Source organism: Octodon degus, unplaced genomic scaffold, assembly GCF_000260255.1.
Source record: "Octodon degus isolate 3935 unplaced genomic scaffold, OctDeg1.0 scaffold00036, whole genome shotgun sequence".
NCBI classification, from domain to species: Eukaryota; Metazoa; Chordata; class Mammalia; order Rodentia; family Octodontidae; genus Octodon; species Octodon degus.
In genome coordinates, this window is record NW_004524612.1 from 9,666,388 (window position 1) to 9,679,722 (window position 13,335).

General features: G+C 50.0%; 1 protein-coding gene across 1 annotated transcript in view; it reads left to right on the top strand.

Moving 5' to 3' along the window:
* The first annotated feature begins 8,687 nt into the window (after positions 1-8,687).
* Slc25a37 (solute carrier family 25 member 37) overlaps positions 8,688-13,335 on the top strand; it is a 42,726-nt gene continuing 38,078 nt past the window's right edge. Inside the window, exon 1 of the mRNA XM_004630665.3 lies at positions 8,688-9,071. Within this exon, the coding sequence (XP_004630722.1) occupies positions 8,862-9,071 (210 nt within the window). The 5' untranslated portion in view covers positions 8,688-8,861. The remainder of the gene's footprint in view (positions 9,072-13,335) is intronic.

Consider the following 13,335-nt stretch of genomic DNA (forward strand, 5'->3'; position numbering starts at 1 on the left):
CTTCCTTCCTCTTCACACCACACTCTCTCGCTGCCATGAGGCGAGTAGCGTTCCTCCACTACCCTCTTCCGTCACAGTGTTTCTGCCTCACCCTGGGCCTGTAAACATTGGAGTCACCTCACCTTGGAGGACCAAAACCTCTGAGTCTGTGTGCAAAGATAAACTTTCCTCCTTTAAGTTGTTTAGTCACAGTGATAAAAGATGACTCTATAGTTGATTCTGTTTTCTAAATTGATTGCACAAGCCAGACTAATTTTAGAATATCCGACTAAAAATCTTCTAATCATGTTCATCAAATGCCCTGATTTTTCATAAATTGTCTTGTATAGGCAGAGTTCTAGAAATACATTGCTATATAGTGTTCAGCTAAACAGACAAACTTTGTGAATTGCTAGATTTGGGATGAATTAAGGAGGATGCATTTATTATAGCAAGTGGGGCTCTGGTAACCAACCAAAGATAATTAGAACTTTTCAGTGAATGCGTCTGTAGCTTCTATTTAAGGAAACGTTACAGTCCAGCTCATTCCGGCACAGTTAGACTGGGGCTTAGATGTTGGCTCTTCGTGTATCAACACAGTAGCTGAGGGGCCCGCTCTGGAGCCCGGGAAAGGGGAGATTGGCCGTTCCCCAAAAGCCCTCCCAGGGCTCTTCCCTGCCACCTCCATTTCTGAAGGGACCGTGCAGACCCATGCTCAGTGGTTGTGTCTGTGAGCCCTTTGTCCAGTGCATCTGAGGGCTTCCTGGGGCCAACTCAGGACCACTTGTTTCATCAGGTGGTCACCAGGGCACTTGTGCTGGTCCTTGGCTTACAAATCCAAGGCTCCCTGTGATTGTCCTCCAGCAGGAACTAAGATCGGACTTCAGGAAAAGTCAGCAGAGACGCTGTGCATCACCAGAGCCATGGGCCACAGAAGAGGACACGAAACACGGTAAATCACGTGAGTGGGTGTTCCAAATCCCACACAGCTGCTTCTCCCCAGAGCAAATCTTGGAAGCAGCCAACATTTATTTGCCTAATCCTGGTCTGTCTCCAAAGCACATGATTTCAATTTTTAAGCTACTCCCTTTCCACTGTGCTAAAAAGCACATCTCCTCTGCGGTTCGAGGCACCGGAAATAGGATGCCCGTGCTACCGGAGCGCGGGGTGGCCGAGTCTCTCATTCATGATCTGTATGGCTTCCTGTCCAGCTGCCTGGAGAGCCTGGCTAGTGTGGCCCTTTGCTACCGTGCTATCAGGCGGCCTTGGCAGAGTTCAGAGTGGGGAATGCGTGACTCATGGCTTTTACAGAGCAGGCACCTGAGATTTGCTAACAACAGCAATAAAGGTGTTTTATCAGCCTCAGAGTTTATTTCAAAGGTGAGAGGTAAAAGAGTTTGGAAGATACATCTGGGGCGAAGGCCATGAGTTCAATGCCCAACATTGCAAAAAAGAAAAAAATAATCAAGTCCAGTTGCTCCTGGCTTGTCCCTTTGGTACCATGAATAAAGTAGAAAGATCAAAAGTCAAACCATCATACATCGGTGACTGTTGTATTTTTAAACTTCAGTTGAACATAAGGTAGATACAAAATAATAGTGGATATGAATGTAACTTACAATGAATAACAGTGTATATAGCAGTCAGTCTAATAAAAAATAGCAGTTCTTACCTTTGAAGTCCTACTGTAGATCTCCCTGAATCATATCTCCTCTTTTGTAGGTTCTCAACACTTTGATGAAGAATCAAACACTTTAATTTTATCATTCCTTTGCTTTTCTTCTCTTTTGTCAAATATATTAGCATCGTTAAAAATGCAGTGTCCAGATTTACAACAGTCAATCAAAAATATGGTGTTCATGCCGCTTTCTGACATAGTTCTTAGAGTCTTCTTTTGTGAGCATCTTCATAAGGTGTGATAAAAAAAGACAGTGAATGTTGCTGCCACATACCAGACAATAAAAGGGAGGCTCTTCTATTTGCTAGTGTGTCCTCATCTGTCTTATTCTTTAGACCTGGCTCCGTGCAGCTTTCTGGCTCTTCCCCAATGTTGGAAGTAAAGGCTCCCCATGAGAGGTAAAGGCTTTGAGTCATCTCAGGGCATCAAGATAGTCACAACTCTGCAGCCAAAGACACTCACCAAAGCGGTCTCCAGAACTGCTCAGGGAGTGGGAGCATGGTGAAAATGGGAAGGATTCATGGCAATGTGTCTTTTACTGTAATAATTAAAAAAAATTTTAAACTCTGTATACATCCTCAAAGAATATAGCATGCAGTGGGAGAGGTGGGACGTGGGTTCTAGAATGGTAATATGGGGAGGAAGGAAGCTGGAGACTCTGTAACAGAGGCAGGAGAGCTCCAGGTTGGACTCTGACAGAGGGGGACAGTGCCATTTCAACAGGTGGAGGCATGGACAGGTCTTTGCCTATGAAGAGGACATAGGGTGAGAAAAGGTCCATAGCCTTAGGCAGGTGGGCTTAGAATGACAGGCTGGTTAGAATTAGGGTGACCCTATATTCTGCCTTTCTCAGTTTATCTCTTGGTCCTAAAGCTTTATTAACATTGTAATATTTTAATCTCAGAGAAGCAGAAAAGGAGAGGAAGAGCGGAGCATGCCAGCTAGTTCACTTATACAAAGACCCTAAAGTGCATATTAAAAAATTCTAGTGGGAGTTGGTGATTCTGAGGAAACACTGGGGGTCTTGTTTTGGAGGGGCAGCAGAGAGCTGGAGGGGCTCCTGCCACTAAGGAGGCCAACCCCAGGTCACCATTTCACAGATAAAGAGACAGGGCACATGTTGGTAAGGACTGAAATGCAGGCCTTCTGAGACTCTTGCTTCCCTCTCCACGTTCCACGGGGAATAGTGTCCCCTCGCCCAATTCATGCCTTCTCAGAACCTGTGATTTGTCACTTTATTTAGAAAAAGAGTCTTGCGGGTGTGACCAAATTCATTCAGATGAGATCATGCTAAATTCAACATGACAGGTGTCCTTAGGAAAAGGAGAAATTGAGCCAGGCACGACGACATGCAGGGAGCTACTGACACTGGTGGAACTTGGAGTGATGCATCCACAAGCCAAAGAATGTCATGGAGCTACCAGAAACTGAAGGGCAAGGAACCTTTCAACAGCTTTCAGAGAGGCAGAGATGGCCCTGCCACCACCTTGGGCTCTAGAACTTCAAGACAATGACTTTTGTTCTGTCGAGCCCCCAGTCTTAAGCATTTTATTATAGTAGGCTCTGGGCAGGAATACATTCTCTGAGATCGAGATTGGGCTGAATATTCCCATGCAGGAGCCAGTGGGACTGGAGCATAGAATCAAGACTAGTGATTGGGAAGTGGGGATGGGAGACACAATCACAGGGAGCGGGAGGAGAGGGGCTCTGGGGGCAGTGTGAGAGGACAGAGGCTTGGAGAAGGGCAGATGGGCTGGACAGAGGAACAGATGTGAGGGAGGAATCCCAAAGGAAGAGAGATCCAGGGATTGAGCTGGGGAGCCTCAGGAGGAGATGGCATTGAGGTCACTGGTGACCTTTGCAAGAGGGCAGCAGAAAGTTGCAGGCTTAGAAACTACCACGCAAAGGTTTAGGGAGTGAGTGTTGTGAGTAAGGAGGTAACTCAAGGACATCAGGATGGAGGACAGAAATTGGACAAGAGTGGAAGACACACATTTCTGGCTTAGAAAGTGAGTACATTTGTGGGACTAGATGAGGGCAGGGAAAAATAACAGCCATCACTTGTTGGGGTGGTGACCAGTGTGTGGCCTGCAGCCCATCCACACAAGTGGACATCGTGGGCACACCCCGGCCAGAACGTACCAATGTTTTGCCTCCCTGGATCCCCTGTATTCTGCTTTGACTTGCTCTGGTCACCTCTGGGATTTGTGCTGTCTGCTCTGGGATAGGCTCTAGGGTGACAGTGAGGGTCACAGCAATTGAGAGACAGTGGCTATCTGTGTAGTAAGGGAGGGCTGTCTTCAGGTCATGGAAGATGGCATGGGTGTCCCCAGGAGAGGTGCAAGGGCACTGTCTCACAGGCTTAGGGTTCACTGATGACACGTGGGCAGCAGGGGTGGGCTCTTGGCAGGTAGTGGAAGTCAATCTCCTTCTCTCTCAACTTGCTGAAAGCCCGCAGAGTGTCACTAACTCTTGTAAAAAGAAGTGTGATAAGGAAAGGCAGCTCTCCATACACCATGGCTCTTGGCAACCTCTTCTTCATGCGACTTAAGGTTCTGGGTAGCTTTTTCCTCTATCTTCTTTTGTCTCACTGGGAGATGTTCTTGAATCCAAATCACAGTTAGAGCTTTTTGAAATGGTAGTGTTTCTTGGGAAAGCAAGAGGACCTGGGATTAAGGGGCAGCTGTGTACAGGAGAGAGCACATGCCTAGAGGCCTCCGAGGTCCTCCCTACATGTGCACTGGCTTAGCCTTAACCAGCACGGGCCTGAGCATCTGTTATAGTGGGATGAACCTGTGGCACGTGTTACTGTGTTTTCTTTTAAAAGAAAAAGATTTCATGTGTGAGTCATTTTTTTCTAAACTCAAACTTAAGTATTGAGGTTAAATTGCAGTGTTGGTACTCTGTGATAAATAAGTGTGTTTTGGGTTTCAGTTTGGGCACTGGTTTCTAAAAGACTGGCCATCACTGATGAAATGAACAAAGGCCAGCAGGACATGGTGTCACTGCTGTTAATCTCAGCACTCTGGGTGGCTGAGGCAGGAGAACTGCAATACTGAGCCCTGCTGGGGGAATTTAGCCACTTAAGACTCTGGTACAAAAAAAAAAAAATCCAGAAACAAAACAAAAACCAAACAAACAAACAAACAAACAAAAAAAAAAAAAAGAAAAAAGAAAGAAAAAGAAAAGACTGGGGGTGTAGCTCAGTACAAAGACCCTGGGTTCAGATCCCAGTACCAAAAACTAAAAGCAAAAATACATCTCCAAAAACAAAAATATAAACAAACCGAGAAAGAGGAAAACAACAAAGACCAAAAGTACAGCCTGCACACTGGGCCCATGCCAGTTGGTAGGTGCCTTAGGATATACAATGCCAGTCATAGTTTTCCCCTGGAAAGGGACCTAGGGATCTTCTTTCTGGTTTATGTCAGAGGGTGGCAGCATCCCAGGGGAGACCCAGCCCCAGCTGCATTCTAGGTTGGGCAGTGATGCATCTGCAGTAGTACAGTGGATGGGCCTGCCAGGGCATGAGTGATGACTGTAAGGATTTGGAGAAAGTCCAGACCTCTTCCTGCCAAACTCCTAGCTTCCTGTCTTCTTTACTCCCAACATCCATGTTATACCTATTTCATTGTGAGCTTTCATTTCTAACTTATTTTTCTATATTTCATTCAGCTCATGTGAGCACCAGTGACCATGGTCCACAGAGGAAGAAGAAGTGTGTCACCGACAGAGCCTCTGCAACTCTGCTAGTAAATGGTGCAACTGGGGCTCACACGTGTGCGTAACACCGAGCCTGGTGCTCTGCACCCTACATGCTCAGAAGCTTCCTCTTTCGAAGTGCAGCTTGGCTGTCAGTTGGCCTCCAGCAAGCAGCACGATGACATCTTCAGAGACTCAACGTTCAGGAACTTTGTGTAAGCCTTCAGCAGAACCAGCAAGTCATTCTGAGTCTCCCGGGAGAGGATCAAATTAGCAGATGCTCCTCTGCTTCTGGGTCCCTGAGCTCTTGCCTTTCAAAGAAAGATCTGCTCCCTGCTCACAGTGTGGCCAGAACCCTGGGCTCTGACTTCTGGGATGTGGGCCTCCCAAAAGACCCTTCCCCAGAGATTGAGGAGCAGGGCTGGCCGCTGGGTTTCCATGTGCGGGGATGGCTTCTCCCTTCGTTATCGGGGCCATCTGCTTCTATGCATGGTATTTTTGGGGTGATAGGGATAAGATTCCAGGCTGGGCTCTTGAGCATAACTCTGAGATGTATACTGCCAAGCCAGTCTCCCAAGAGGAACGGCTACCTCTGTCACACCCTCCAAAGCTAAGGAATCAAGGCCACCAACTAAAGCAACCATGTAGGGAGCAAGAGGTTGTCACCATTACTGCTGTCACCCCACTCCCACCAAGGCCTCACAACACCCATGAATCTAGGGAACAGGTGCTGCAATATTGTTGTGAAAGGAAAGCCATTGTCCTTCCCAAATGCTCCTGCTCTAATTGTTTATGACCTTCCTGCACAGTGGAAAACATCAGGGCAGTAGGAGGGTAGTTTCTATCTCACATTCACTTTTCAGATCTCACCAGCTCATCTGCTGATAAAGTATAATTCACACCCAAAACAATAGCTGCAAGAGAGACTGGGAGTTGTGGTTTTAAATCTTCTGGGTACTGGAATGTAACAGCAATGAAGGGTGACTGCCAAAAGTTCAACCATTATGTCTACCATATAGCTAGACAGAACAAAATATGGAATACTGACAAATACTCTAAAGATTTTCAGTTGATTTTACTTAAATTTTATGTGATAAAGTTTTAAAAAGAAACATGTCACTAACGTTTATAGGCATAGTCATATTTTCTGAGAATCCTTTTCGCTATTGGAAGGATGAATTCTTCCCACCAGTATCTTTGCAGTATTCAGGGGATTTCTCATGCATTAGGATATATTAATATGTGAAGGCGGGCCAGATGGCTCAGCAAACTAAAGCATCTGCTTCAGCAGAGTGCAGCGGCCGGGGTTCAATCCCTGGTGTGCCGTGCCAGCCCTGCCCCTGGGGTGCACTGAGATGGCAATTGAGACTGGGCATGGTGGTGCGCACCTGTGATCCCAGCGCTTGGGAGGCTGTAAATAGGAGAATCACTACCAGTCCGATCTACATCGTGAGACTCTTTACACCCTGTAGACCCTGTCCTAAATTCATAAAAAAGATATGTTAATATCTGTATATGTTATCTTAAAAAGAACAATTCATGTTTTTAAATTATAGAAACAATAAAAAGTCTGAAATAATAGAAACAGTTTAAGCCTGAGAAACAGAGTCGAGTTCCCTACAACCCTGTCACTGTCACTGTATTCATTTCACTTTTCTCTTGTATGACTAGTTTATAGTATTGCATTTTGGTTTTCACCGATTATATGAATCATCCCTTATGTTATTGAATCGAACGAGACCATGCTCTTTAATGGTGGCGTAATGTTTCACTAATACACTTATCATAATTTATGTAGCCCTTCCTCTCTGGTTCAATGCTTTGGTTGCTGCTAATAATTTACTACGACAAGTAACAGTCTGGAAAAGAGCTTCATGCACAGTCAGGCTTTTGTGTCCCATTCCAGAAGCAGGACATGGGGTTGGGGTTCATACATCCTGACTAAAGGGCATCTTTTTTTTTTTTTTTTTTTTTTTTTTTTTTTAATTTTGAGACAGGATCTTGCTAAGACTTCACACTTGTTATTTTCCTGCCTAAGCCTTGAAGAATGCTGGGATTACAGGCATGCAGCACCAAATCCAGTTTGGGACATCCATTTTTAAATGAGTACCAACAACTTTGGATCAACATATCTTCCAAATCACCCTTGACAAAAGTAGCTGGCTTTTTTCCTTTAGCTATCACTAAACTAAGCTTGCTTTACCACTTTCTTAGCACCCACTTTGGGAACCACTATGGGCAGTTACACAGAATGGAAATTAGGGCCCTTAGCCTTGAAGCCTGTTGGCCTCTTCTGATGCACAAACACTGTAGACTGTGCACACCTCTGAGAGCTGTCTGGGGCACCACCAGGACTCTGGCAGGTGATGCACCTTCAGAGACTGCCCAGCTTTTCTGAGCAGAGACCTTGTCCAGGTAAGGCAGGTGCTGCAGAGGTTGATCAGCCCCTGGGGTCCTCAGCATGGGAACACACACACCTCCACGGGAGGCTCTCTTGCTTTCTGATGCTCTTTCCTCTGTCAGAGCAAGGCCAGGGTACTATCAATCAAGCCGGGAGGATGATGTTGAAGAGGGGAGACCAGAGTCTAAAAGACAGGCAGATCTGATCTCTGAAGACCTTCAAACCCGAAGAAAATGTGCAGGTGGTGCTAACTGGAGGGTCCCATCCTGGCTATCTTTGTCTTGTTCAAACTCCAGCAGGGAGGAGCTCTTCCACCTGGCTTTTTGGGAGATGGAAAAGGGGCGCACACACCCAGATCTTCATAGTATATTTTCAGTGAAAGAAACAAGTTCACATAAAACCCTCTCCCAACAAAGCCAACTAGAACAGGCGGGGCCCTTGCGTTTTAACTGATCCTTGCGTGGTATGTCATGAGAGGTGCACCCGGACACCGAGATGTGTCTTCAGTTCTAGAACGTTCTAACCTCTCCCCTATCCAACCACCCTAACTGCTTTGTAACTGACATTCCCAGCAACACCCCTCGGCTCCCCCTCTTTCTCAGGCCTTAGGAATGCCAGAGCTTGCTCAACAACGCTGTTTGCAAAGCCACCGGTTCTGAAGGGTGGGTTTTCCCGGAGCTGCTATTCCTGATCTCTCTCCACCTCTGGGAAGCTCCCCTCTGCCGCCAGGCTGGCCTTCCGCAGGGTCTATTTCCCGCCTGCCCCTCGCGGGCCAGCACCAACCACCCTCTAGTCGCCCAACTTCCCAGGACACCCCAACGACCACTCTCGCCCCCATCCGGTGGCTCCGAAAAGCGCGGATGGCAGTGACGTCACAGGGGAGGCGGGCGCGCACTCCCCGCGCACCAATGGCGCGGCCGCAGTGGGCCTCTTCCTTTCCTGCCATTGGTGGCTCTGGCCCCTCCGCTCCGCCCCAGCCCGCCATGGCGTCAGCGGCCGCGGCCCCGGGGAGGAGGTTCCCGCTTTAAGAAGTGAAGTTTTCCGCCCCCTCCCCCTCCCTGCCCACCTCCTGCAGCCTCCCGCGCCCTGCGGGGCCGGTGGATGGAGCTGCGCCGTGGCGGCGTGGGCAGCCAGGCTGCGGTGCGGAGGATGGATGGGGACAGCCGAGATGGCGGCGGCGGCGGCAAGGACGCCGGGTCGGAGGACTACGAGAACCTGCCGACCAGCGCCTCCGTTTCCACGCACATGACAGCCGGAGCGCTGGCCGGGATCTTGGAGCATTCAGTCATGTACCCGGTGGACTCGGTGAAGGTGAGGCGCGGGTAGACTCGAGGGACACGGGAGCGGGGTCGGGGCGCCTGCTTGCATCCGCGCAGACAGCAGGGGCAGCGCCCCGAAACCACGCCGTGCCCGGGCGCCTGCGGCGGGGGGCCGAAGTCACAACCCGGGCGGTGGGGGAGCGCCGCGCCGCTCCTTCTGCTGTGAGCCGGGAACCCAGGGTGCCCCAGACTCCGCTAAGGAGCCGAAGCCCGCGCCCCGCACCTCTGCTCCCGCACACGGCCCGGCGGCGCAGCGGCAGGGAGAACCAGTGGGACTGGAGCCTGGGGGGCTGCCGTGCTCCGCGGGGGGCGTCGCCGCGGCTTTCCTGGATCTCCACGCCGGCCGTGCGCTGTGGCCCGGGCTGCACACACGTGCGCAGTTTCCGAGCTCGCTCGCGGTGGGAAGCGCTAACCACGCTCGGCCTGGCAAACTTGGCCCCAGCCTGGCCGCACGCCCCCTGGGACCAGCGTGTGCCTGCTGCTGCCAGGTAGGGGCCCTTCTGGGGGTGCTTTTGGGTGTATTGCCTTGCCCCTCCTTCCCCGAGTGCCGGCAGCTGAGCACCTGCTAGGCAGGGAGACCTACAGTGACGTTAGCTTTTCCTTTTACTTGCTGGGAGGCCGGCAGGGGAAGCTAGCTCTCTGGGAACCTCACCTTGGGTTGTGTAATGGACACTCAGTTTGGCCTGGTCAGCTCCTCAGATAGTTTCACGTGCATTTCCCTAAGGCACGCCTTCAGCAGGTGGGATTTACTTGTTAGACAGCGATCTGTCCAGGACAGTGACTGGCAGGGGACTGAAAGATTCAGGAAGTAATGTCAGTACCTTATAGTTACACAGGGCTCCCTCATGGACTGCGCATCTAGTGAACAGGGCAGTCCTGGGAGTTAACAGCGGAACAGACTGAGGCACAGAGAGGTGAATGGATTAGCTCGCCCTGACTCAAAGCCGGCTGAATCCTTTTGGCTGTAGTGACAGTGTGCTTTGAGGGAAACTTAGAGGCCTCTCTAGGTGGCAGGGCCACCCTATCTTGTAGGGCAGAGCCCCCAGAGCTCCCCCATCAGCAGCTACATATATCTTATCGCTGACTGCAGCCCAGAGGAGCAGGTGTGAAGACCAGAATGTTTAACTCTGAGGGTTTTATCAGAGCTGGCAGTCAGTGGTTGGACAGGCTATGTCCCGTGCCACAGACACTGATGGTGAAGTGAGTGAGGCCTGTCTGCTAGTGTACTGCTGGACCTGAGTCATCACCCCTTCTGGCCCTCCAGTGTCCCAAAGGGGAATTAGAGGAATGATCCTTGGCCTGCCACTGTTAGCTGGAGAGTGAGGCAGACCTGTTCTTTAGGTCTTCAGGGTTCCTGCAGAAAAGACCTGACAGATACTGGTTGGCACTGATACAGTAGGAAAGAAGCTTTTCAGAGTAATAACATTTCCTGTATTTGAAGCTGTTGTCTCAAATGCCCTGGTCAGAGTCTGGGGAAAGTTAAGAGCACAGAGGTGTAATTTGAGCAAGCTCCAGTCCCACTGGTATCCAGGAGATGCGGCCCATCAGAGGAATCCACCACCACTTGGGCGTGTCTGCAGTGAGTCGGTGCTGACCCTTACTTTAGCTTATGTTTAGGATCAGGAGTAATTAGCCTTTTGAGCTCCCTTTGCCACTCGAGGCTTTTGTCTTGTGTTAAACTCATATGCTGTCTGCATTTATTTCCCCTAGCTCCTCTTCCTGCCACCTAAACATTGGTATGTTTGGCTTCAGACCTGACCTGTGTGCTTAGTATTGCCTTCGGAAGCAGTTTCGACTGATGGATGCCTTAGCATGGCATGTGAGCTGGGAGGAGCAGAGCTGGCTGTTCATAAACAACTCATTTTACCTTATGGGGCTGTCAATAAAATGAGAACTCAAGCTTGCTAGCCAGCAAGTTCTAGTTCTGGGATTTTTGACTCTGACCTCTAACACCCCATTGGGGCTCTGCTATTCTTATGTGTGTGCAGGGTTGGCTGTAAAGCACCTCTGTTTTCTCCTGCAGTTTTCTTGGAAGGGATAGCAAGGACTTTTCTCTCCAGTTTTCAGCAGAGACAAAAGGTACAGAGAGTACCTTTTGAGATTTACTGGTTAGAGAACTGTCTGCCCAGGACGGTGAATGCCAGGGGATTGAGAGGCGCAGGAAGTAATGTGAGTATTGATTATTACACAGGGCACTGTCCTGAACAGAGCTTATCTCACGCGTGGCTCGGTCCTGGGAGCTAAGTGGCACTGGCAAAGGTTGCATGAGCCCAGGGAGGTAGCAGCTGAGTGCTGAGATCTACTCAGATGAGCACATTTATGCCCATCATGAGGTGACAGGCCCATGCCTCAGCGATGGAAATGCGTTACTCCAGGAGGCCACAGCTGTGCTTCTCTGAAATATTTTGGATGGTGAAAAGGGTGTGCAGTTGAGTCAGACCACCTGGATTGGGTTGCCAGCCCTTACTTGCTGCGTGCTCTGAATACTATTCTGCGCTTAAAATTTTTGTGTTTGTGTTTGTTTATTCTTAATGGCTATTTAAGACAGGGCTAGTCTATGTGGCTCAGGCTGCCCTTCAGCTCACTATATAGTCCAGGCTGGTCTCCAACTTGTGGCGATCCTCCTGCCTCAGGAGGCTGAGGCAGCGCACACTTAATCACACCTGTGTACCACCATACCTAGCCATGTGTCTCTTAGTTTTAGAGTCACTGGTCAGTGGACACTATGTGCCAGTTCAGGGTTTCTCTACACCTAACCCATCCTTGTTTCTTTGCACACAGAACATCTGTTGTCCTTTTATGCTTGAAACTTGAAAATAATTATTACAATGGAGACCAAATCAATGTAACTTGTATCTTGGAAGGAAAAGGAAGTTTGCTTGTGAAGCTATGCAGTTCCACTTTGGGCTTGTAATTGTGACACGAGAGTGTAGAGCCCGCCTGTTCCTTCAGTTTGCCTATGCCAGGAAGGCATGTGCCATAGGACACAAAGCCAGCACCGGTCCCTTTCAGCCCTGAGTCTGCTGAGCTCCTTGCTTCTGTGGTCCTAAGTGCAGAAGGGCAGGGTTGTTGATGCTTACAGTTACAATGTTGAAGTTTCAGTTTCCAGATGTCACTTCAATGACCAGTGTTTTCCCAACTGTAGGTGGTGACCCATACATGGGCTCAACTTTTTAAAAGAGATTGACAGCATATAAAATGGGAACCTGCATGGCGCTCATGGGAAGGACATGTGGACTGCTGAAATTCCATCTGGGCTGTGTATGTTTCCCTGGTGGTGCTGTGCAGTACACTCTTAGCTGGGGATTGTTGCAGCCCAGGAGTATGGAGAGCGGCAGAGGGATACTCAGCAGCAAGCACAGGGTCTCTCTACCCACAGCAGGTGTGAACTTCTCCTCCACTAGCTGGGACACAGGAGCAGTTCTCCAGGAACCCCTAACTGCTGTTGGAAAGTGGCAAGTGGCATGGTGGCCCAGACCAGCCTTTGGGGCAGAGCGAGCACCCTGGTGGGGTCAGCAGTGCTCAGGGCTGTGGGGAGGCTCGCCAGGTGGGTGGAGGAGGAAATTCCAACCGGATTAGGCACACCACTGGCGGACCATGTGGAGTCTGCTGTGGTGAAAGCAGGGGCAAGAGGAAACAGGAAAGATTTGAAGTGGGGAACTTCCGCTCACCCTCTCACAGCCCTTCTTCTGCCCAGCTGGCCTGTCCGGGAAGCCCTGCCCTCTAACTCTGCTAGGATGAGCCCTCCTGCCCAGCCCAGCCCAGCCCAACCCAGTCCAGCCCAGCCCAGCCCAGCCCGGGCTCAGCAGGAACATGAGCACTGCCCAGCTCATGGCCCTGGCCTTGGGTGCCAGTGGCTGCAGAGCCTCTGAACTCCTGGTTGGGTGGGAGAGCACACGGACGTCCACAGCCAGCCCCATGGGGCCTGGGTGGTGCTGGGTCAGGCAGGTGGTGGGCTGGGCCACTTTGCACTCTGTGTCCGACCCTCTACCCCCTCCTGCCCACAGCCTGCATGCAGGTGGATGGGAGGAAGGGTGCCAGGGTGTGGAGGGCCGGTTGCCAGATCCCCACCCACCTACCTCAGTTCTGGAAACAAAGTACAGTACAGAGGACACCATTCACACAGCCCTAAGAACGCGTGAAATCCCAAATTGCTCTAGTTCCTAGAATAAAATTATGGTGATTTTTCTCTTTACTCCCCCCCCCCCCTTGTCTCCTTGCCTTCAAATTCCTCTCATCCCTTTTTTCTGTCTTTC